At 37.4% G+C, this 25,589-nt stretch overlaps 1 protein-coding gene across 1 annotated transcript in view; it reads left to right on the top strand.

The window, feature by feature from the left end:
* Positions 1-7,900: 7,900 nt before the first annotated feature.
* Slf2 (SMC5-SMC6 complex localization factor 2) overlaps positions 7,901-25,589 on the top strand; it is a 44,895-nt gene continuing 27,206 nt past the window's right edge. The window contains 11 exon segments of the mRNA XM_047552741.1: positions 7,901-8,106; positions 8,109-8,188; positions 11,081-11,120; positions 11,901-11,978; positions 11,981-12,639; positions 13,966-14,023; positions 17,463-18,448; positions 19,421-19,491; positions 23,217-23,339; positions 23,926-24,093; positions 25,408-25,510. Of these exon segments, the coding sequence (XP_047408697.1) occupies positions 8,046-8,106; positions 8,109-8,188; positions 11,081-11,120; positions 11,901-11,978; positions 11,981-12,639; positions 13,966-14,023; positions 17,463-18,448; positions 19,421-19,491; positions 23,217-23,339; positions 23,926-24,093; positions 25,408-25,510 (2,427 nt within the window). The 5' untranslated portion in view covers positions 7,901-8,045.

Genomic DNA, 25,589 nt, shown 5'->3' on the forward strand with positions numbered 1-25,589 from the left:
ACAGGCACATGTCTGTAATTACAGTCACTCCAGTGGCTGAAGCAGGAGGAGCGCAAGTTCAAAGACAGCTTTAGCAGCTTAGTGAGATATTGTCTCAAAAATGAGAGCTGGGGATGTGGCTCAGTGGTGGAGTGTTTGTCTGGCATGTGTTAGGCTCTGGGTTCGATCCTTAGCACGGGAAAAAAATATGTACAAAAAATAAAAGAGCTGGGAATGCAGTTCAGAGGTACAGCACCCTAGCGCCAAATAAATAAAATAAAACAATGGGAACCCATTTTTACCTTACAGATTAGCAAAAATAAACAAACAAACAAAAGGATGGCAATGTCAAATACTAGAGACGACATGAGGAAAACAACGCTTTTGTACATTGCTAGTGGAATTGTAAATTAATTTAGCCATTTATGGAAAGTAATTTGGCAGTATACAGTAAACTTGATAATGCAAATACCCTATGACTCAGTAATTTCCCTTCTGATTATATAACTCATAGAAGCTCTTTCACATGGGCACAAAGAAACATGTACAGAGATGTCCATGACAGCATTGTTTGTAATGGGAAAATAAAATGTGGCATATTAACTGCATGCATAAACAAAATGCACACATATGCATGTTTTTTAAAACATATACAAAATAATCCTTCTCTTTCTCTCTCTCTCTCTCTCTCTCTCTCAGTACTGGGAATTGAACCCAGGAGCCATCTATCTCTGAGCTACAGATCCAGCTCTTTTTTTTTTGAGACAGAATCTCACTAAGTTGCCAACGTTGGCTCTAAATTTGCCGCCTCCCCCTGTCTCCTGAGTAGCTGGGATTACAGGAATGTACCGCCATGCCTGGTGAAATCCTATATGTTCTTGATGACTAAATGTGTATATGTAAAAGAATTTTAGAAGACCTGAAAACCACAGTAATTGGAAAGAGGGAAATTAAACTGGTGCTAGCAATTAAAAAAAAAAAAAATCAGTAATGTTATACTATAGAAAAAAAAGACCAGAAAAGAAGTAACTAGATAAAGGTTAACAGTTGTGAGTTCAAAGTGGTGAATGTGTTTATAATATTATTCTTTGCATTTATCTATAACTTTTACATTTCTATAAAGAGTCAAATAGAAGTGTGTGTGTGTGTGTGTGTGTGTGTAAAAGAGAAGATACAAGTGATACTTAGGGTGCAAAATCAGTAAGACTTTGTGGCAAATAACACATGGGGGCTGAGGGTGACAGAGGAAGGGGTTAGTAGGGCTCCTAGTTTTTTGGCTTGTGTGACAAGTAAGCGGAAATAATGAAATGATTTACAAGATAAGAAATAAAAAGACAAAGAGATCAAATTTGGGGTTTAGGAGTGAAGAAAATAAGTTTTGTTTCAGACACGTTGAGCTTAAGAACCCAGCAACAAATATTTATGCTACCAAATCTTTCAGGTATAATGATGGCTGCCACGTTGCCCGCAGAGGCAGGTATGAGTGGGGAGGTCAGTGATGAGGTCCTGAGAAAGTGAGCCCATGAAGTGAGCACAGGTCAGCTGAGACAGCAGGGGCTACCTGGCAGTCTTCATTCAAAGTATTGAGCATAACACTCAGTTTAACTTTTCATCTAAAACCATTGGTCCCTTTTTTATGAGACAGATACGCATAAGTAGTATGTTCTTGGTAAAATATAAATTTTAGACACAAGGGAAAACCTCCTATTAGCTTCTATATCTATAAGTTGGGCATTTTAAAGGACAAAAGACTGATGTCTATCAAAAACATAAGTACTGAAGGTATATCTCAGTGAGAGAGCACTTGCCTAGCCTGTACAAGGTCCTGCATTCAAGCCCCAGCACTGCAAAAAATAATGTGTGCTTTTATAAAATGTGCATATCCTTTGACACAGCAAATTTTCCTTGTAATGTATTTTAGAAGGAAATACATGTACTTCTATGTTTTAAAAAATGGGTGTTTAAAGGTATTCATTGCAGCTTTATCAATAGCAAAAGACTAAAAGGGAACTAACTGATTAAATAAATGATAGTACATTCACCCTGTGGAATACTAGGCTGTAGTGAAGAAATCACTCAGGAAGCACAGCATCCTTCCAGACATAATGTTGGCATCCACATGTATATAACTCCTTTTGTCTGTATGAACAATCTAATAGCAGCATACACTGTTCTGTGACTTAAGTTTTTCACTTAATATATCTTAGAAATTATGCCATATCAGTTTGTTACCAGTAACAATAGCTAAACCTCATGCTTATTACATGGCAGGCACTGTTCCTAGTGCTTTATTGTATTAACTCACTTAAAACTCACAGCAATTTATGGGATAGGTACTATCATCATTCCTTTTTACATATGAGCACAGTAGTGCAGAGATAAGGTCACAGATCTCCTGAGTGGCAGGGCTGGGATTTGAACCCAGGAAGCAAGACACATTTAACTATGACATATCCTGTATATCTACTCAGAACTCATAATTCCTAACTGCCTGGTATATTACTGTGTGGATGCACCATTATTTATTTAACTAGTTCTCTACTACTTGACTAGTTAGGTACAAAGTTCCCTCTCAGTTTTTTATGACTGATAATGCTGCAATGACTACTTCTGTGATCATCTTTGTGAACATTAAAGCTTATCGCTAAGATATATTAGGAGGGAAATTGCTGGATCAAAGATCATATGTATTTTATATTTTTATAGGTGTCGGGTCATTGGTTCTTTCAAATGCCCATGGGTATTTATCATAGAATATATGGCAATTTCTTTAAGTAAGAACCCCCAAGTGAGAAGCTTGCCTACTTACTTCCTGTAACACTTTTCTGGGTCCCCAAAACACTTTGGGCTCTAAGAAACATTTGCTTTAAGAGAGCATGATCTCATAGTATGAAAGAAATAAACAAATTTCGGGTATAAGTCAAAATATCACATGGCTGCATGCTTTTCCTGCAGGTCTGTCAAGTCTCATTCCACAGCTCCCCAGGGTTTGACACTGAGAGGAGGGGAGACAGGCCTGCATTCCCACATGGAAATTATGGTCTGAAGAGGCTGCCCCCATTTAGTCAAGAATGTGCCCTCCAATTCTCAATGTCTCACCTCCTTCCACACTGAGGCTGAGTACCAGGTACCATTTGACAAAGGCCACCATTTTCTGATTTGTAGGAATGTGGTGATTAAATGAGCCAGTGTTCATAAGAACAGTGCCTGATCTATACTAAGGTTCAAAAATATTCGTCATTGATGTCACCGTGGTGTTAAGAAATGTTCTCTGATTCCAAGTTTCTGTAAGAGGTAGGAAAATGGCTCTGATTCACTTACTTAAATTACCTATCCAACCTCTCCCTGTAGGCTCCAGTGTGAGACCAGTTTGTACCACTTGAAGTCAGAAATGTAGAACTTTGTGTGAAATCCACTGATTTCTCAAATTATTTATTTGTTGGTACTGGGGATTAAACCCAGGGGTGCTTTACCACTGAGCCACAGCCCCTTTTTATTTTTTATTTTGAGACAGGGTCTCACTGAATTGCTGAAAATGGTCTTGAACTTGAGATCCTCCTGCCTCAGCTTCCCAAGCCACTGTGTATATTGCTGGAAATCAAACCAAGGGCCTTATGCATGCTAGGCAAGTGCTCTACCATTAAGTATATCTCCAGGCCTAACTTAACCTTTTTACTATGACTCCATAGCAAGGGTCACAGAAATCTTTTACATCAGTGTTGGAAAATATGTATAAAACCAAAGAAGTAAATATTTTGGAAAACAACATATGCTTATATCCATGTGTAGTATACCAATCTCCTCTATTATAGTGTTTTGTTGTTGTTGTTTTAATATGGTTGGTGACCCATCACATCAGTTTCAAAGTCTTCTAATGGCTTGCTGAGTATGAGAGAATCACCTGACTGGTTTGTAGAGTTCCTAAAAACAATATATCCCAAAGTATTTCTTTTTTGTGTGTGTATGTGTGTAGTACCAGAAGTTGAATCTAGGGCACTCTACCACTGAACCACATCCCAGCCCTTTTTATTTTCATTTGGAGACAAGATCTTGCTTAGTTGACCAGGTCAGCCTTGAACTTGCAATCCTCCTGCCTCAGCCTCCTGAAAGCTGGGGTAATAGTTATGCACCACTATGTCTGGCTCCCAGTTTCTTATATTTCAGATGTACAAGTGGTATCTATGCCTACCACCACTGCTGAACAAGGTAGCTCTAGAAAAAAACCTGGATATCTTTATCTATATATAAAGAGAAAGAATATTTCTGGTAGTCATCATTTATTACTTGGTTATTTATTAATTTTTACAGTTATCTTCAATTTTAGGATTTATACTCATTTTCCATTATGGAAATACCTTAAAATTAAAAATATATATATATATATATTTAAATTTATAAAGTGACTTAAAATCTTCAGATATGTCAAAAATCACAAATATGTTTCTCAAGTGTGTAAGTGTGGTAAACTGTTCTGTACCATTCCAAAATGAAATAACAAGTAACTGCCTTTCCTTAACATCAGATCTGCTTTTGCAGAGTTTTACTAATTATTCTCAGGAAGTTTGGGTTACATGTCACTACATTAAATTACATTTGGCATTTCCCCTGCTGCCCCTGAAACCAAGCCAGTGCTTTTTCTAAGCATTTGTCCTGCAATTTTGAGTTCAGCATCTGTTAGCAGTTTTCTGTGTGGACCTTGAGCCACTGTGAGCTCACCTTCCCTTCTTGAAACCCTCACGTGGTCTTTCTCTGTCAGCCTTTCAAGTTAATTATTTCCTGTGTTCTCTGAGTCTGTTCCTTATCCCCCCTCAGACCACCCTCTACTTACTTTCATCTCTACACAAGCTCTTGTACTACCTCCTCCCCCACCCTGCAGGTCCACAGCAAACAGGTCTTTGTCTCTTGGCCTGCCCTAGAGCATCTTCCAACAACCTTGGAGTTAATTCCACAGTGTAGCAATCTCAAGAGCAAAAATTTGCCATGTCTGTAGAATCAGGAGTTACTTCCAAGTTCCCAGCTTTTTAGTAACATTCTTTGTAACTTACTGACCTTTTGTTCTCTCAGTTCCTGTATGCTAAGGTACTGTGTGAGCCAGTACTCCCAAGATGTTTTCCCTCTGTGATTGCCAGGGATCTCTGGTATCAGTTATACTGTCACTCGTCTCAGGACTCCCACCTTGCGCTTGACTCTCTCAGTAACTTGATCTGTTGTTCATGTAACTTTGTTTCAGCAGTTGTCCCATCTCTTCCCATCAAGGCCAGAGCCTCTGTTCTCTCGTCTTTCATAACTCAAGGATGCTAAACAGAACTAAGCTGTATCCCATAACAGCTTCATGCACAGAAGCCACTCCAGTCCTGTGGTCTTTGCTTCCTTATACCCATGCTCAGAAATCTTCCCAAACTGGCCATTTCTGGTCTTCCAGTCTTAATTTCTCCAATTTATTTTTCCATTGCTGGCTGAGGCTTTGTTTTAGGTCTGTAACTCCTTCTTGCTTCCATTATTCATTATCCTCCCCACTGCCCCAGCCCAACCTGTTTTTCTCTCCCCTCATCTCCCCATGTGAACACACGAGTTCTTTAACATCCTTTACTCAGTGTATAGTTTCCTGGCCATCTATTCCCAACCTACCACAAATTAAAGCATAAAAAGCCCTTACACGGGTTGGGGATAAAGCTCAGTGAGTAGAGTGCTTGCCTAGCATGCATGAGGCCCTGGTTTCAAGCCCCAGTGCCCAAAAGAAAAAGCTCTAACAATCAGTGCATGTGTGTTTTGAGTGTGGTATATATGTACACATTTAAAGTGGAAAAAGGGGTGTAAGGACAAAATAGGGGTCCAAACCTGTTGGGAGTGGGGTCAAGGAGAAAAGCCTTAGAAACTTTCAGCTGTTCTTGTTAGTATGTTGAACATATCTCACCTCGCAAACCAAATCTGCCTCATTTTCCGATACAGCTTAAACAAAAAAGAGCCTTAGTGCTTATTGAGGATTTAGGTAACTACTTTCCTGTTAAGAAGAGATTTTTTAAATTGTGTTTTCATTATGACTCCATCTCCATTTATTGATCAAGGGATTTCTTGCCTCACTTAACTCCATAATCTGTTGCTCAGATTAAGAAAATATGAAAACTATTGTTTGGTAGCATAAGTACAGACTTTAAAGTGATATTTGGAGTCTGAATGATTCAAACAGTATAATCCAAGAAAAGCAACTAATTGATCATGCAGAACATGTTTTTATGCTTTATTCTTTTTATGGACTGAACATGCAATGAAACGAATCAGATTAAATGTTTTGTAGATATGTTCTGTTATAAAAAGGAACTTCCTAGTGCAGAAACATCCAACAGAAAGCACTAAATCAAGAGATAGGAAACAATACATGTAAAAAGCCCTTAATAAACAAACAGATAAGCCATTGTTCATTTCAACATACTTCAGCACCTATTATGTTTTTTTTTTATGTAAAAACAATGCTTATATCAAAGCAGTATAAGTTCTCAATTATTTGGAGCAGAAAGTACCTTTATTTTGGTATTTCCTTTCTTGCAACTACCACTACCTCAAATAGAGCTATGCACATAAACTTTTGGAAGAAAGACCTGTATGTTCACTGTTTACCTTCTATCCTCTACTTTGCAGCCTGTTGACCACTTGATTCCCCGTTAATTCTTTCTCTTGAGAATTACCCGGAAGAGAAAGAAGGTGAAACTTAGTTCAGTCAGGCATGCTTAGCGATAGAAGCAGTTCAATCTCAGTACAATAAACGTGAAAGATCTGTACAAATTCTTTTGTGTTAAGATTTTATTCCATCCAATTGGTGGAACAGCCCTGTTGATTAAAGCATGGACATCCTCAAGGTTGATGTTTTGGTTCTTAATAGTAACTAAAACAGTACTTGCCCTGTCTCTAGAATTTGATGGGATATTAAATTCACTGCAAGAATCTGTGTAGAGGACAAAGGAAGGAGAACGATAACTTATTCAGTTTTGATTACATGAGAGATTCTAAACTGTGCACTTTACATTGCTTTATAATTTATAATTGCCCAGAAAAAAATATATACCCATTGTATAGACATGGAAACTGAGGCTTAGATATTCTGATCAGTCTCTCAGTTTGTAAGGAAAACCTTGGCTAACAACCTCCAAAGCACAAGCCCTATACAAAGTATGACTTGGAGACTGCTGGCAGCTTTTACTATTCTGTGCTGTCCACAACTACTATGGGTAATTTGAAAGTCAATCCCATATTCCTTTCAAAAATCTTCAAGAAGTCTCTACTTCATGGATAACTCGAGAAACAAAAATGTTTTTGTGGAATAAAAACTGTCTTTATTTCAATTTTTTTCTTCTTAAAAAAATAAAAATCTACCTCTAAAGCTTAACAAGAACCCTTATAGAACAGACACGTCTTCAGATTGGCCTATGCAGACTACTGAGGAAATGGTGACAGCATTATGACATTTTGGCCTGAGATGCTTGACGATGTAATAAGCAGCTGAGGATTTGTGGGGCACGATGTATGACACAGAAGCCCAACTGTTGGCCATTTTCACTTAAGGGCAGCTGCGAGCTCCGCTCTGCTTCTGCAAACCTGACCCCCACCCTCCACCAGGCGGGGAGTCACCAGCTGCCGCACCCCCCAGCTGCAGCCCGCTCCTTTCCGCCCCCGCGCTAGGGGCCAAGGCCGACACAGCCCAGACGCTAGGCGCGCGCTCCAGGCACACGTGGACGGTGTGGGGAGGGCAGTTTTCTTCCTCCCCTCCCCCTTCTGAAGTCCGCCTTTCTCCTGAGAGGCTGCAGCTTTTTATTGCGCCACCAACAGAATGGACCCCCGTCCCAGCCAATCAGAAAAGCCAGTCCTCAAGTAAGACCCGCCCCCTGCTGGTCCTCAGGTTCCTTCCCGCTCACACCGGAGTCACTTCCGAAGAGAGAGAACCGCCATGAAGAGAGAAGGGGGTGCCGCCCACCTCTGCTCCGACAGCCTCCCCGAGTCCCAGCAACAAGACGGCAACCACACACCCAACTTCTCCAGCCACAGCTCATGCCGCCGTCGCCAGCGGCGCCGACATGACAAGGCGCTGCATGCCCGCTAGGCCAGGTTTCCCCTCATCCCCAGCCCCGGGGTCGTCGCCCCGCGCTGCCATCTGAGACCCGGTAGTACCGCCCCTGCTGCAGCGGGAAAGAGAACAGAGAGTCTGGGGACAGGTACCGTGCAGAGGGCTTGAGAAGGGGCCGGGTCGCGGGGCAAGGGTATGAGGGAGGACTACGGACGGCCGCTCTTCAGTTCCCGCCATCCTCCGCGAGCTCCGGCCTTAGAGTTCCGGGGCCTGGCAAACCCTCGCCCCGCCTCCGCGCGGGGGCTTCTGGGAGTTGGAGTTTCCTTTTCTGTGGTTGGGGAGCTCCTCTTGGTCTAGTGACCACCAGCCTGATGGCTACGGAGAGCTCACCTTTGGTAGAACGTGATTTTGTCCTTTCCGAGAGCTTGGCCGGGGCCCTTGCTACTTGATGCATATTTAGATCGTTTTTTGTACGTTCGCAGTTCTGATCCTAGTGGTTTAGTATGAACCTTTCCTATAAATTGTGGGGTGAAATTATGTAAGATGTGATGGGAAAAAAACCCTTCCACGAATTACTTTATAGTCCAGTGTATACGATAATTCATACTTAAGAGCATGCAGATTTGGAATGTGATTGTTTTTTTCTTTCAGTTATTTTTGTGCCTCTCCAAGAGGCCATTTTTTTTGTAAAGTGTGTGGGAGCTATGTAATGATATGGGGAGTTTCAACAAATGACATACTCTGACAATAAAACATACTTAAATTCTCTACGAACTTGGTACTGTCTTTTATTTTAAGTTTAAAAGCTTATAATGATTTTATAGTAAATTCATGATCTAATATTGTGGTACAGATCCACAATCCCTTAATTCTGAAAGCCCGAAAGCTTAGAAAATGAAACGTTTTCAGTAAGTTTTGACACCACATCTTATTTGGCAGTCAACCGTACCAGAACTAATGTAAGGCTATTTGTGGACTTTATTCCATTAAGTGTGAATATTAATAAGCTTTGCTGGAGAAATATTGATGTGCTTGATTACAGGTTGCAGCAGTGGAAAGCCACTGGGGGCTTTGTATAATATATCCAAATTATCCCCTTTCTCAAGTCCAATAAATTTAGAATTCTAACACCCATTCGGCCCCAAAGTTTCAGATAAGGGTTTGTGAAGCTGTTAAGAAATTTTTTAAAACCATTTATAACTAAGTAGTGGACATTACTGTATGGACGAGCTAAGGGAACTATTTTCTCTTGAAAGTTATATTCATGATATTTTTACAGGTTACTTGTTGTTTTACCCAAAGCCATGTTTGTCTAATATATTAATCGTAAAGGAGTCTGAGATCTAATACTTTAGGGGAAAGATACAGTGTTACATTTAGTAATTAATATAAAACATACTTAATATATTTTGTTTTGAATTGCTGCTTCTGGTTCTTTGGCATCTCCTCCTCCACCAGTAACAAGGAATCATGTTTTCTCCCCTTTAATGTTCTCAGGCATTGTTTCCTTTACTCTGTGGTAGATTTAATTTACCTAATATAATTTATTTTCTGTAATTAAATGCACATATTCCTCCATAACCTGTCATTCATATTCATCTCATAACCCCTTAAATTTTCCACCAACATCTCAAAAAAAATATGGTGGACGTTCTCAGTAAACCAGTAAAGGTGTACTTTTTATTCTAATGTGACCAATAAAGTGTACAAGGTGTCGCAGGAGGTTAACCTTGGGTTTGAATTGTTTAGGTTTTCACTGAGTAGTCCCGTCTTCCTGTATAAATGTTTGGAGAAACATGTTTAGTCTACAGCTTGTTTTCTTTCAGTAAAATGAATACGTTTTAGCAAAATTTGCCAGAATTTTTTGTTGTTCTGGTATGGGGAATTGAAACCAGGGGTACTTCATTGCTGAGCTGCATGTCCAGATTTTTTTCCCCCCCTGTACAAGGGACTGAAACCAGAGGCACTCTACCACTGAGCTACTTCCCCAGACCTTTCTATTTTTTGTGACAGGGTCTCTCTAAGTTACACAGGCTGATTTGAACTTGTGATCCTCCTGCCTTAGCCTTTTGAGTGTCGGAGATTACAGGCATGTGCCACCATGTCTGGCCAGACAGTTAATTTTTTGCTTTGCAAAAAATTTTGTATCTGACAACTCTAAATATGTGAAGAAATCCCAAATTCTGGCAGTATAGTCCTATTTCATTTTGTGCCCAAATTAAGATACAAAAGTCTCTTAAAACCTAAGCAATTTGTTTTTGTTTTGTTTTACCCGTTAACTTTCATTTCTCTTTGTTTTGCATTTTTCTTGGTATTATTTTTGTAAATATCTTAAGGATTCTTAAATGAAAAATTAAAATTTTTGAAACACTACTTGTGAAGTCTCATGCCATTTTTGCTGTTGTTTGACATTTGACTATAGTGTATAGAGTAGTATGAGCTTAGTACTTGATCCTTTCTGCCTTTGCCTAGCACATTCTTCTTCAGTTCCCAATACCACAAAAATTGAAGTAAACATTCTTCAACAACTGCTTTTCCAGATCAACCAGATTACTCATATTGCCATCCTACCATCTACTGTATTTCTCTTGTTATGAGAGTCTGTTGAGGTTTTAGTTCATTTTTACAATCTACATTATTCATTCAGATTTCTATTTGAGTGCTATTTTGTTTCAATTACTAGAGATACCAATTAATAGATTAAGATGCCTATCCCCATGATCTTCCATTCTACTGTGAAGCAGTGTTTCGGTACTATGAAGCATTCTACACTAATTCTCTGGACCTACACTGCAGTTTTACCACTTTAGTACTATGAATTATATAGACCCTGTTGTTTATAAGCTCATGTAGAATGATGAATTTTCAGTATTTTTTCAGCTCAGCAAAGCATGATTGCTATTATCAGAATTCATTTAATTAAACCAGACAGTGAAATCTAGCTTGTATTCTATAAATCTAACATTCTCCTTTTAATCTGAATTTTTGAGATTTTAATATTTGCTTATGTGATACCATATTAGTTATGCTTTTATTTTCAGGAAGCAGTCGATTATAGATTTCTTCAAACAAGCTTCAAAACAAGGTATGTATACTGTTAATACTTTCGGGGGGCTATTTTGGAGGTTAAGAGGGAGATAGGTTCAACTTTAAACCTATTCTAAACTTTTGACTGGCTAAACATAGTGTTCAAATTGAAAATAACAATGTTTTTGAACTTGTGATTTGTTTTTGGTTTGTTTTTTGGTACCAGGGGTTGAACTCAGGGGCACTCGATCACTGAGCCACATCCCCAGCCCTATTTGTATTTTATGTAGAGACAGGGTCTCACTGAGTTGCTTAGTGCCTCACTTTTGATGACACTGGCTTTGAACTCTTGATCCTCCTGCCTCAGCCTCCTGAGCTGCTGGGATTACAGGTGTGCCTCATTGCACCAGACAAAAATAACAATGTTTTAATGATGATACAGTGGGGTTTTGTTTTGTTTTTAACAAAGATGAACTGGTTCTAAACAAAGTCATTTTGCTGTTATGCATTACATTTTAAAATATTCCAGTCTATAATGTTTATAGTACATACCATTTTGGTTCTGTAATACAGTAACGTAATTACAGAGCCATAGAAAGGTTATATAACATAGCAAAAGGGAGCTTTATGAAAGGCTATTAACAAATAATCTGTCTTAATTTCACTTATCCCCTCCCCATAAAATGTGTATTGTTACCCATATATTATTGGTTTGATAATTTTTGTGATAACTAATATAGTTTAGTATTTTTAACTGATAATTAAGATAAATATAAAGCATCAGTTTGTGTTATTTTTAATAACATGTAATTTGTATGTGTTTTAATTGGCTATTCAGATAGACATATGTTGGATTCTCCACAAAAATCAAACATCAAATATGGAGGAAGTGGATTGTCCATCACTGGGACAGAGCAGTTGAAAGGAAACTATCCTCACAAAAAAAATCTAAACCCAAAAGGGTGTCATCAGAGAAAAGTCCTATTTTAGAAGCTCTCATGAAAGGTGTTAATAAAGAGCACCACAAAGATCGTGATGTACATGAGTCACGTCGGCCTTGTGTGTCACTAGGCTCCAAATATTTATCCAAAGGAACAAATATCTATGTTCCTTCTTCATATCGCTTGTCAAAAGAGATGAAGTCACTAAAGAAAAAACATCGGTCTCCAGAGAGAAGGAAATCACTGTTCATCCATGAAAATAGCAGGGAGAAGAATGATAGAGATCGAGGCAAGATGAATACAGACTCCAAAAAGCAGGCCATGGTGAGAGAAGCTGACATCTTCAAGAACAGCTCCAGAAGTCTTAGTAGCAGGAGCAGCCTGTCCAGGCACCATCCAGGAGAAAGCCCGTTGGGAGCTAAGTTCCAGTTGTCACTAGCTTCTTATTGCAGAGAACGGGAACTAAAGAGGTTGAGAAAGGAGCAAATGGAGCAAAGAATCAACTCAGAAAATTCTTTCTCTGAAGCAAGCAATCTTTCTTTAAAATCTTCTAGCGTAGGAAGAAAATGTACACCGAGGCAGGAACAAAGTAAACATAATGATGTCATACCTGGAAAGAGTAATCTTTCAAACCTGGTATGTGCAATAATTACTGAACGAGTTTTGCCACTACTATATCAAAATATTTAATAATTGTTAATGTTACGTTGATATTTTTAAGGAAACACTGATACACAGTTTGTGTAGAAGTTGTTTTCATGAGGTTTCTTCCAACTGTTCTTCATTGAATTCTTCCCTTAATTTTTTCAGATCAGGAACAAAGATCTTTTCAAATCAGGAAAATAGCATTTTTAGAACTTTTAGACAAGTATTTTTAAGTTAGGATATGCTTAAGGGAGGTATTCAAGTAATGGCAAGTCTAAGAAAACAGACTGGTTTAGAGCAGTGATTGTCAAAATGTCCCCTGGAGTGGGAGCAGCATCAACTGGGAACTTGTAGGAATGCAGGTCCTTTCCCAGGCCCACTAAAATCAGAAACAGTGGTGGTAAAAGCCCAGCAACCTTCAATTAATGAGCCTTCCAGATGATTCTTATGCACTTTAAAGTTCAAAAGGCAGTGGTTTAGATTATATGTTGTATATGGGTCTTGGAAAACTTAGATGATGATGTTGACGATGACTTGAAAACTGTCCACATTCATCTTATCTCATAGATTTTTCTTTTAAGCATAGAGTGAATTTAAATTAGCATATTCTATCTTTCCCCAAAAAAAAGTCAAGTTCTTAATTTCAGAGTGCTTCTCACAGAGCAAATAAAGGAAAGTCAGATGTCAGAATGCAATGTTAATAAGGTGAAATTTTAAAATCAGATAGGCTGCTCATAAACTTAGGACATTCCAGGAGTAAATAAAGATTGTTGCATTGTGTGTTACTATTCGCAAGAAGTTTGTTGCCTTCATCAGTGAGATTTGTTAATGATCAATACAAGTAAGATTTGGTCCATTTTTTTAAGATTTCAGTGTTCGGTGGTATATCAGTCCTTAACCATAAGTATCAAAGAACATATTGTATCTATTTGGGAAATAATAGATTTCAGTTTCTCTCTTAAAATAATCCTTGAGTTATTAATATAAATCTCCAAATTAGCATTGTGAAAACTGAATTTTTATATATTTATAACACAAATGCCTACTTTTCATTTATTTAGCTCTCAGTAGTACAGCTCTTGCCTGTCATGCTGAGACCCTAGGTAGAGCAAGAGCTCTACCACTGAACTACATATCCAACCCATACCTTCATTTTAAAGCTTAAGATCTTAAACATTTTATTTAGAACTTAGATTTCACCTCTAAATACAGGTATTTCCTTTATTTAATCTAGAAATCTATGTTTAAATGTTAGGAAGAAAAGTTCATATTTATTGCCCCAAGTTCCTAATTAATTTTTTCTTATTTTCCAAATAGGAAAATGGACATCTCTCAAGAAAAAGATCCTCTTCTGATTCATGGGAACCTACTTCAGGTAGAATCAAATTTAAATTTGCAAATTTCAAGATAAATTTGCAGCTTAGTGGTACTACTTTCTAAAACAAATTTGCTTAAATATTCAGTTCCCTTTCTAGATGTCAATTAAGTGTTTCAGGTTAAGAGTTTGACAAAATTATATTTAAAAAGAATAGTCCATAGCTGGGTGTGGTGACACACACCTGTATTCCCAGCACCTAGGGAGGCTGAGGCAGTAGGATTGAGAGTTCAAAGCCAGCCTCAACAGAAGCGAGGTGCTGAGCAACTCTGTGAAGCCCTGTCTCTAAATAAAGTACAAAATAGTGCTGGGGATGTGACTCAGTGGTGGAGTGCACTTGAGTTCAATACTCCACCCACCAAAAAAAGAATGGTCCTTGAATTTAGCATGCATGATCTGGTTTGTCTTGACTTCTCTCCACAGTTAGTTCTAACAATGTGTATCTCATTAGTATTCAGTGTTCTATTTCTGAATCCTTGGATACATCAAGAAACATGATCTTATATTCTTGGAATTGTAGACCCAGGGGTCTTGGTATTATGTTGAAGATACTTTGTATAAGGTTGAAACTATTAATCATGATTCAAAACAGTGTTTCTTAATACTTCAAGTACAAACATGCCTGTTTAATATCTATTTTCAAGGACATTTTATAAGTGCTATGTGTCTAAAAGTATCTACTGATTGAAAAAATACATAGTTACTGTTAACTCAGTAATTTTTAAAGTATCTTTTTTAAATTAGAAAATAGAACATTAAAATTCAAACGCTGCAGAAATTGATGACACAGAAAACAAAAGGCCACCAGAAATAATAACTATTCATAATATTGTATATCGGGGTTTTTTTCCTGCTATAAGTGCAAACTTTGAAAATCGAACTTTAGATTCTATTCAATAAGATACAGTGGACATGGTGATAATAGTTAACATTTATTGAGCACTTACTGTGTATCATACCTTATTCTTTGTGAAATTAAAAATACAAATGGAGCTTGGCGTGGTGATATACACCTGTAATCCCAGCAGCTCAGGAAGCTGAGGCAGGAGGATTGCAAGTTCAAACCAGTCTCAGCAACTTAGTGAGACTTGAAATAACTTAGTGAGACCCTGTCTCAAAGAATAAAAAGGCCTGTGTATATGGCTTAGTGGATAAGCACTCCTGGGCTCAATCCCCTGGTACAAAAAAAAAGTATGTCTTGCTTAATCTTACTGGTATTCCATTTATACATGATTATTATACTCACAAAAGTACAAGAATTTTAGAAATGTTGGTAGAGTAGGCATTTAGCTCTTTGGTCTTCCAGAGCCGTGTCCCTTGGTTATAGTCTGAGGTCAAATTTAATCCATTCCTAGTATCTTTGATAATTTATTAATAACCAATCCCCTATTAATGAACATTGAATATTTTCTTATGAACTCAGTCCTAAATTTGCTTATTAATATATATTGGAGCCAGGTGCAGAGGTGCCTGCCTGTAACTCCAATGATTTGGGAAGCTGAGGCAAGAGGATCACAAGTTCAAGAATGGCCAGGGCAACTTAGTGAGACCCTGTATCAAAATATAAAAATTTGGAGATATAGCTCAGTGGCAGAACACTCCTGGGTTTGATCTACAGTACTGGGGAGAAAAGAAAAAAGAACATTATATTTTTCCTTTTCTTCTTACAAACTCAATTCCTCTTCAAATATTTTATGTTAACAAACACTGGAAAAACTGTAAAACAGGGGCTGGGGAGATAACTCAGTTGGTAGAGTGCTCGCCTCGTAAGCACAAGGCCATTACCGCAAAAAAAAAAAAAACTTTAAAACAGATAGTCTGTAGACACTATAAGGAGTGCAAAAAAACAACAAAAAAAAAAACATGAAAATTTTGCAATTAATCTGCCGTAGAGATTTTACAAAAGGGGAACCCACCTGTAGTACCAGTTTATTTCCATCTAATTCTAGATTTTTAAAGCTCTTAATAAACTGACTTGTCCTAAACATTTTCCATAAACAGTTTGCATATCCTCTTGGATAAGTCCTTATTTTAATTCATTTATGCCTATAAAGATAATATTTTCAAGTAAGATCACATTCTATGGTTCTGGGCATCAGATATGAATGTATTATTTTTGGGGACACAATGCAGCCCATGACATGGCTGAAGATTAGAGGGATATATGGGGAAGAATAAATAGTATTTAACCATTGCGGGGGAAACATGGGTGAATTTATTTATTTATTTATTTATTTATTTTTTAGTTGCGGATGGACACAATATCTTTATTTTATTTATTCTTTTATGGTGCTGAGGATTGAACCTTGTGCCTCATGCATGCTAGCAAGTGCTCCACCACAGAGCTATAATGGCAGCCCTGGTGACTTTATTTTTAAATGAGAAATTTAAATTAATCTGTTACTCTGCTTTGCTGGGCAGTGGCACACACCTTTAATCCAGTGGCTCGGGAGACTGAGGCAGGAGGATTGCAAAAGGCCAACCCCAGCAACCTAGCAAGGCTGTAAGCAATTTAACAAGACCCTGTATCAAAATAAAAAGCATTGGGGATGTGACTGCGTGGTTAAGTACCCCTGGGTTCAATCCCTGTTACCAATAATAATTATAATAATAATAATAATATCATGGGCTGGGGATATAGCTTAGTTGGTAGAGTGCTTGCCTTGCAAGCACCCTGGGTTTAATCCCCAGCACCGCAAAAAAAAAAAAAAAAAATCAATCTGCCTTCAACTACTTACCGTTTATGTGTTTGAAGGTACTATATTTTCATTTTTTTTTTTTTTTTTTTCATTTATTTTTGTAGTATTGGGGATTGAGCTACATTCCCAGGCTGGCGTAGTACTTTAAAATACAGAAGTGTTATTCTGCAACCAGGTAGTCCTGGTCTTGAAAGAATATCCAAAGTGCTTTTGAAACCCTTTCATTGGTATAAATATGGGTTGTTTATGTTTTAGGGAGTTGTGATTTTAATTCTACTATGGTAGTAAATGTTTAATAGCTTTGGAATAAAACTGAACATTTGTTCTTAGCTCTGTATTTCTTGGACACCAGTATCTATCAATTGATAAATAAATGGCTCTTTGCTCATTCTATATATATGATGAATAATCTTATCCTAAAGTATTAGAACTTTTTTTTTAACTGGGGATTAAACCCAGGGGCACTTAATCACTGAGCCATATCTCCAGCCCATATATATATAATTTTATTTAGAGACAGGGTCTCACTGAGTTATTTAGGGCCTTGCTAAGTTGCTGAGGCCAACTTTGAACTCAGGATCCTCCTGCCTCGGCCTCCCCAGCCGCTGGGATTACAGGCATACACCACCGCGTTTGGCTTAGAACTTTAACATTTTGTCAGTGTATTCTGGATACTTAGTGAATAAGCTTTACTCAGGACAGTATACTTTCCTCTAATCTGAAAAAAAATTAAATTTTAGCAGGCTCTAAGAATAAATTCCCTGACAAGAGAAAAAGGAACTCTGTGGACTCAGATCTGAAAAGCACAAAAGAATCTGTAATACCAAAAACAAAAGAGTCCATCCTTGAGAAACGTCCTGATGGACCACATCAGAGAGAAAAATTTATAAGACATATTGCACTGAAGACACCTGGTGGTGTGCTGCGCTTGGAAGATATATCCAAGGAACCGAATGATGAAACTGATCACTCCTCTACAAACTTGGCACCTTCAAATTCTGGCTACCATTCTTCTAGGAATAGCGACCAAATCCGTGTGGCAAGTACCAAAGAGACTAAGATACAGAAACCCCACTTATCTTTACCTCAGGAAAAATCTACAATTAAAAAGGCTAGCAACCTTCAGAAAAATAAAACTGCTAGCTCTGTAACATCAAAAGAGACAAAACTTCTACCTTTGCTGTCCCATGTTCCAAGTGCTGGTTCCTCTCGGGTACCATTAAATGCTAAAAATTGCACTCTTCCAGTTCCTAAAAAAGATAAAGAGCGTTCCTCATCTAAAGAATGTTCTGGGCATTCTACGGAATCCTCCAAACACAAGGAACACAAAGCAAAGACTAATAAGGCTGATTCTAACATATCTTCAGGGAAAATTACTGGGGGATCTTTACGTTCAGAATGTGGCACTCCCACAAAATCTCCCCCACCTGCTTTGGAAGTTGTGCCATGTATCCCAAGCCCTACAGAACCTTCAGATAAAGCGCCTTCAGATAAAGAGAGTTCAGGAAATTCCAATGTAGGTAGCAGCGCACTGAAAAGAAAATTAAGGGGTGATTTTGATAGTGATGAAGAAAGTTTAGGTTACAACCTAGACAGTGATGAGGAAGAGGAAACATTAAAATCACTGGAAGAAATAATGGCTTTGAACTTCAGTCAGACTCCTGCAACTTCAGGAAAGCCTCCTCCTCTTTCTAAGGGGCTTAGAGCTCAGTCATCAGACTATACAGTAAGTTCTGTGACATTTATCTTTACCTGAAAATATGGATTAGTGAAGGAAGATAGGTTGTTGAAACTTACTTTAAAATTCAATATTTATTATAACTCATAGTTAGACCCAAACTGGTATAATTCTTTTTCAGTAATTGAGTTTCCCATATCTTTAGTTTTATTACTGTTAATCAGTGGTCTCCAAACTTACTTGATCACACACACTTTTTTAGTAAATTAAAAAAAAAAAAATTTGAGCATGTACCCGAACATATATGTGTATACTGATAGATTATATACATGTACCACTATAATACTGTGTACTTTCTAAAGCATATGCAAAAACAGAATATAAAAAGAGAAAAAAATAAGTATTTTCCTATTGAAGTTATATAGAAGTTACTATAGAGTGAGTTCTATTGGAGTTTCTATAGACGTTTCATATAAATAGAAGTTCTATTATTTTCTTCCTGCACCCCAATGGATCACCTTGCACACCCCCTGCTTTGGAGACCACTGCTGTAAATGAAGGTAGAGTGTAGAAATGTTGTTAATTGTGGTGTGCAATTTTATTTATAAAGTGCTTCATTCTATCTTGGGAGTAAGCTGAATTCTAAGATGTCTGTAAAATTTGGTGGGGAAGGTGTTAATATTTCATGGTAACATCTGAAGATTAGTTTGGTTTCACTAAAATAAAACTTAGAAGTAAAGATAGGATAACCACAGAGCCCTTGGGTGTTTATAGTCAGATCCTAAGGCTAACAGGGTTTTATAAGTAGTGCCTTACCTAATAGATGATAAAAATCAAATTGCCTGCAGTATGAAATACTAGATTTAAAGCATGATGGTGAAAGTTCTCCTTTAAGAAAGGTGTCATCCTGGCCCTTATTATTGAAATAGAAAATACTCTTTTAGTACTCAGAATAGCTTAAAACATCTCAGATCTTCTATGAAGTATGTTGTAAAGGATTTCTGAATTTTCTTCTTTTAGGAGTGCGTTCATAGTGGAACTTATACAAATACTTTAGAGCGTCTAGTGAAAGAGATGGAAGACACACAAAGGTTAGTTAGCATCATGATTAATTTACTAAATATAGCATACTGTCGCTTGTATGACTTTTAATTTGCCTTTTTTAAAAGATCATGAAAAATTAGCATTCATGATGTCTTAGTACCTTTATAACAAGAGTTCAATGTTAGCTGTGTTAGAAATAAGATGGGTTTTCTTGTTCATAGACTAAATCAAAGATCCAGGTTTTTCAGGACTGGGGATGTGAATCAGTGGTAGTGTGCCTTGAATGCCCCGGCCCCCTGGGTTCGATCCCCACCAAAAAAAAAAAAAAAAAAAAAAAAAAGCCAGATTGTTATAGTGTATTGTATGTTGCATTAACTAATATAAATTCCATTCAACTTATCAGTAGTATCTGATAACTGAAATCCTTAATCAAAAGAATGGACAGAGCTTGTTTTGAAGCATATAGTAGTTCAGTTCATTTAAGTAAGTTGATGTTGTTGTTGCAACCATTGTCACCATTCAGATCCAAAATTTTTCATCTTCCCAAACTGAAATTATACCTAGGACACTTAACTGCCCATACTCTCCTACCTCTCTGCCCTTGGCAACTACCATCCTATTTTTTGTTTTTATAAAATGAACTGTTGTAGGTATTTTATATAAGGAGGATAATACAGTGTTGGTCCTTTTATGACTGATTTATTTCACTTGGTGTAATACCTGCATTGTTTAGTGATGGTGAAGGATGTGTTAGAATTTCCTTCCTTTTTAAGGTCAGTTATGCCATTGTAATATGTATAGATCATATTTTGTGTATTCATTCATCGATGGCCACATGTATCACTTTTTGGCTACGGTGAATAATGCTGCTGTGAACTTGAATGTACATATAACTTATGTCCCTGCTTTTAGTTCCTTTATGTATATATCCATAAGTTGACTTGTTGAATCATAAGGTGATTGTTTCATTGAGCCGGGACTGCCACACTGCTTTCCACCAGCAATGCATAAGGGTTTCCTATTTCCACAGTCTTACTATTTTCTTACTTTGGATAACAGCCATACTAATGGGTGTGAAATGGTAACCCCTTATGATTTTGATTTGTGTTTCTCTAATGACTAAAGATGTTAAATATCTTTTCATATGCTATTGAGCCTTTACATAGTTTCTTTGGAGAAATACCTGTTCAAACCCTTTGCCTATTTTTTTTTAATATTTATTTTAGTTGTCAATGGATCTTTTATTTTATTTATTTTTATGTGGTGCTGAGTATCAAACCCAGGGCCTCACACATGCCAGGCAAGTGCTCTATCACTAAGCCACAACTCCAGCCCTCTTTTGCCTATTTTTAATCATATTATTTCATGTTTTTGTTGTTCACACAGGAAAAATGTTTTTTAAACATTAGGATGTTCACCAAGTCCAAGTTTAGAGGTCAATAACCAGACATGGTATTTTTATATCAAATTACTCTTGAATAGCTGCAGCATTATGATGAACATCCCTCCTCTCTGCTGTCCACCTCCCACAAATCAGAAAGTTGAGGATCATAATTTTTCCCTAATGAAATTTATATAACTAGATCCAGACTGTTTTTGCTAGTGAGAGGGGGAAAAGACATTCCTTATTAATTCAAGGACTCTCCATGAACCCAGAGCACTTCACTTAAAAATTCAGCTGGATTGCTAGGCATGATGGCAAACACCTATAATCCCAGTGCCTCAGGAGACTGAGGCAAGGAGGATCACAAGTTCAAAGCCTGCCTCGGCAACTTAGCAATGCCCTGTCTCAAAATAAAAAGGGCTGGGGATATGGCTCAGTAGTTAGATGTCCCTGGGTTCAATCCCCAGTACTAAGAAAACAAACAAAAATTGAGCTGACTTTGATTACATAGAAGTTGGTATCTGTGTATCTCAAATTTGATAACCAAATAGCTAATTATAGGAATTGAAAATAATTAGTAGGGCAAAAATTTTTTTCTCTCTGAATTTAATTAAGAGAAATTGTCTCTGTTATAAAGTTCTTTAAATGTTTTGTGAACTCATGAGATGAATCTGAAGTTGTTTGGTTGGTTTCTGGTGCCAAGGGTTGAATCCAGGGTGTTTAACCACTGAGTCACATCCCCAGCCTTTTTACTTTTTATTTTGAATCAGGGCCTTGCTAAGTTGCTGAGGCTGTCTTTGACCTTGCGATCATTTTGCCTCAGCCTCCCAAGTCACTAGAATTGCAGGCATGTGCCACCAATGCCCAGCTGAAGTCGCTTATTAAAAATTGAGCATTGTTCAGTTCAGAGGTAGATAAGCCAGTTTGATGGTTGACTTTTTTTTTTTTTTAGTGATGAAGCAGTTCTTACTTTAGTCATTTACTCTTCTGTACATTCATTCATCCCCTTTTGGTGCTGGGAGTAAGAACTGGTTAAAAGAGTCCGTATAAGTAAGGACTCTGGAGCAAGATTCTCTGACTTTGAATCCCAGCTTTTTGCACTGTGAGTCTTAGCCTTTCTTTGTGTGTGTGTGCACGCACGCGCACGTGCGCAAGCGCCACTGGAGGTGGAACCTGGGGTGCTCTACTGTTGAGCTACATCCCCAGCCCTTCTTGTTTTTTATTTTGAAACAGGGTCTCTTTAAGTTGCTGAAGCAGACCTTGAACTTGTGGTCCTCCTGAGTTGCTGGGGTTATGGGTGTGCACCACTGCACATGACTTGTTAGTTAGCCTTTTCAATGGCTAGGTTTTTTTTCTCTAAAATGGATAAGTTTTAAAAACTACTACATGGGGTTGTTATGAGGATTAAGAGTTAATAGGGGCATGGTGGCACACATCTATAATTCCAGTGACTCAGGCTTCGGGGGCAGGTTGATTGCAAGTTTGAGACCAGCTTCAGCTATTTAACAAGAACTTGTCTCAAAATTACATGTAAAAAGGCATGGGGATATAGTGCCATGGTAAAACACCCCTGGCTTCAATCCCCAGTACCAAAAGAAAAGAGAGTTTAATACATCTTAGGAATGTTTAGCATACTTACTACTGGCATATAGTAAGTGCTTACTAAGCCACAATTCCAGCCCTAAACTCCACCTAAACTCCAGGTTTAGGTGTTGTGATGATAACCATGATGACAAAAACCGCTGCTGGAAAAATTATTGCTCAGATTTGTAATTCCAGCTATTCCAGGGACTGAGATAGGAGGATTGCAAGTTCTAGGCCAGTCTGGGCAAATTTAGCAAGATCTTGTCTGAAAATTTAAAAAAATAAAATTGGCTGAGTATATAACTTAGTGGTAGAGCATCTCTGGTTTGAATCCCTAGTTCCACAAAGACAAAACAAAATTTTAGGCTATTGGTCTACTAGGCATCAAATGTATGTTAAAGATTAGAGAGGATAACCAAATTAACAAGGTTCATTCTTTGCCATTTTTCTTTTCCCATTCTCCAAAATAATTTGGATGAGTCATTCTTGAAGTACTAGCTGTAAAGAATATTCAAATCTTTTTTGTAATGAAATACTATTCTAATATTATACCACTTGCTGGATAAAAGCTTAATACCTAAAGAAGACTTTGGTTGTTTTAGTAAAAATGGTGTACTGTTTTAAACAGCATAATGTATTTGGGAGACATGATGTGATCTATAGTATAACAGGATAAAGTAACAGGATACTCAAGGTTTTTCCTTGGTACTGCTTTTGAATTGATATCAGCTAAAGTTTTGGGGGGCTTTTTGTATTTTTGTTTTTTAGAATAATTATTTATCACAGCATTGTTTTAATTATCAGGCTAGATGAACTGCAGAAGCAACTACAAGAAGATATAAGGCAGGGTCGAGGCATTAAATCTCCAATCAGAATCGGAGATCAAGACAGTACAGATGATGAGGATGGCCTCTTGGAAGAGCACAGGTACATTTCTCATTATATGTGCCCTAAGTTTTTACATTTTTAAAAAATTTAATTTAATTATTTTTTTTTTTTTTTTTTTTTTTTTAATCAGGGATTGAACCCAGGGGCTCTTAATACTGAACCACATTCCCAGCTCCTTTTATTTTTTATTTTGAAACAGAGTCTAAGTTGCTTAGGGTCTCACTAAGTGACTGAGACTGGCTTTGAACTTGAGATCCTCCTGCCTCAGCCTCCCAAGCCACTGGGATTACAGGCTTGTGCTACCATGCCCCACCTTACATTTTTTAATTTTGTTTTTGTAAAATGCATATAGAACAATGTATGCTGGGTTTCGAATCTACCTCTGATGGTGCTTAAAGGCAAATGTTAAGAGCCCAGTTGCATCTTTTTTCTTTGGCTTATTGTACCTTTTCATACAGACTTACTCAATGCCTTTTGACTAGTATGGACAGTGAGTGGGAGGAACAAAACAACTTTTTCTTATGCTGGTCTTTTAATCTGGGATTAACATTGATTTGAAAATGTTTTAAATACAAAACCATATGCAGTATAACTATTTGGTATTCAATGACTTTTTTTATTTCAGGGAATTTCTTAAGAAATTTTCAGTTACAATTGATGCTATTCCTGATCATCATCCAGGTGAAGAAATATTTAATTTTCTCAACTCTGGAAAAATTTTCAATCAGTATACCTTGGATTTAAGAGACTCTGGTTTTATTGGACAGAGTGCTGTAGAAAAGCTTATTCTCAAGTAAGTCGAAGGTAGACATTTTGCTTTTTGGGGGCCAGGTGCGGCAAAAATTTATACTAAAGACTTCTGACCAATGTAGTCTTCTAAAAGGTTTATTTCTATTATGAGCTATCTAGTTTCCTTATCTTTTTACTGTTACCATTCTTTGTGTTTTTTGTGTTTTGTTAAATAATTTTTTGGCACATCATATGCTCTTGTTAATTGGGTTTAAGATTAGTACGTAATGATGGTCAGAACAGCAGGGACTTAGTAAGTATATTGCTTTCTTACGTGAAAGAAGTAAAGCAATAGGGTAAGCAGGTGTAGTGGTGCTTGCCTGTAATCCCAGCAGCTTGGGAGGCTGAGACAAGAGGATTGCAAGTTCAAGGCCAAATTCAGCAACTTGGCGAGACCCTACACAACTTAGTGAAACTCTCAAAATAAAAGATAAAAAGGGCTGGGCTGGGACTGTAGCTCAAAGAGACCCTGGGTTAAATTCCCAGGACTAAAAAAAAAAATAGTAGTACAGAAATAGGAAGTTCAGGGCTGGTACATTGTTTTCACTGTATATTATTTGTTCTATACCATTCTTAGCACCTCAGTGCTTCAGGTATTATTAGAGCTCAACTTTCATGTTAAAATTCCCCAAAATCCCATATATTTAGAATTCAGTCAACATGGCCACACCAAGCAATAAGGGAGACTGAGAAGTAATTTTTATTTCAGGCATTCAGTGTGCCCAGCCAAAAATCAGGGTTAAGTTATTAACAAGATAGGCAAAAATAGTGGGCTGGGGATATAGCTCAGTTGGTAGAGTGCTTGCCTTGCAAGCACAAGGCCCTGGCTTCAATCCTCAGCACCGCAAAAAAAAAAAAAAAAAAAAAAAAAAGGCAAAAATAAATACTGAATTGAACAAATAATAATTTCTTTTTTTTTCTTTCTTTTTTTGGTTACTGGAGGCAACTAATAATTTTTATCATAATGTCCAAACTATAATATGATTTTTCTCAGTGTATATCTCAAGTCTACAGAGATCACATTAATTCTGATGCTGATTTATGAAGTATATCCCCAAGCTGGCCAAAGTAAATGATGTCCTGAGACTTGATAGACTTTTTCTCAGATAACTATAGAATTAAACCAATAGATTAAATCAGCTTTAAGCCTTGAATTGTTTTTTTTTTTTTTCCTTGAGTAGCCTATTGATATTGGTGTATAGTTCACTTCCACAGACTAGGGATAATTTGCTCAATTTCCTGATTATATCAGCTATGGTGATGGTGGAAGTGTTTTTGCCATGAAAACAGTCATATTGATTTTACTTTGTTTTTTCAGATCAGGAAAAACAGATCAGATTTTTTTGACAACACAAGGTTTCCTCACCTCTGCTTACCACTATGTTCAGTGTCCTGTACCTGTATTAAAGTGGCTCTTTCGGGTAAGAAATGTTTTGGGGTTCTTGTTCTTAGTCAAAAACAAACTATTTGGACTGCGGTTGTGGCTCAATGGTAAAGCAT

Source organism: Sciurus carolinensis, chromosome 5 (assembly GCF_902686445.1).
Source record: "Sciurus carolinensis chromosome 5, mSciCar1.2, whole genome shotgun sequence".
NCBI classification, from domain to species: Eukaryota; Metazoa; Chordata; class Mammalia; order Rodentia; family Sciuridae; genus Sciurus; species Sciurus carolinensis.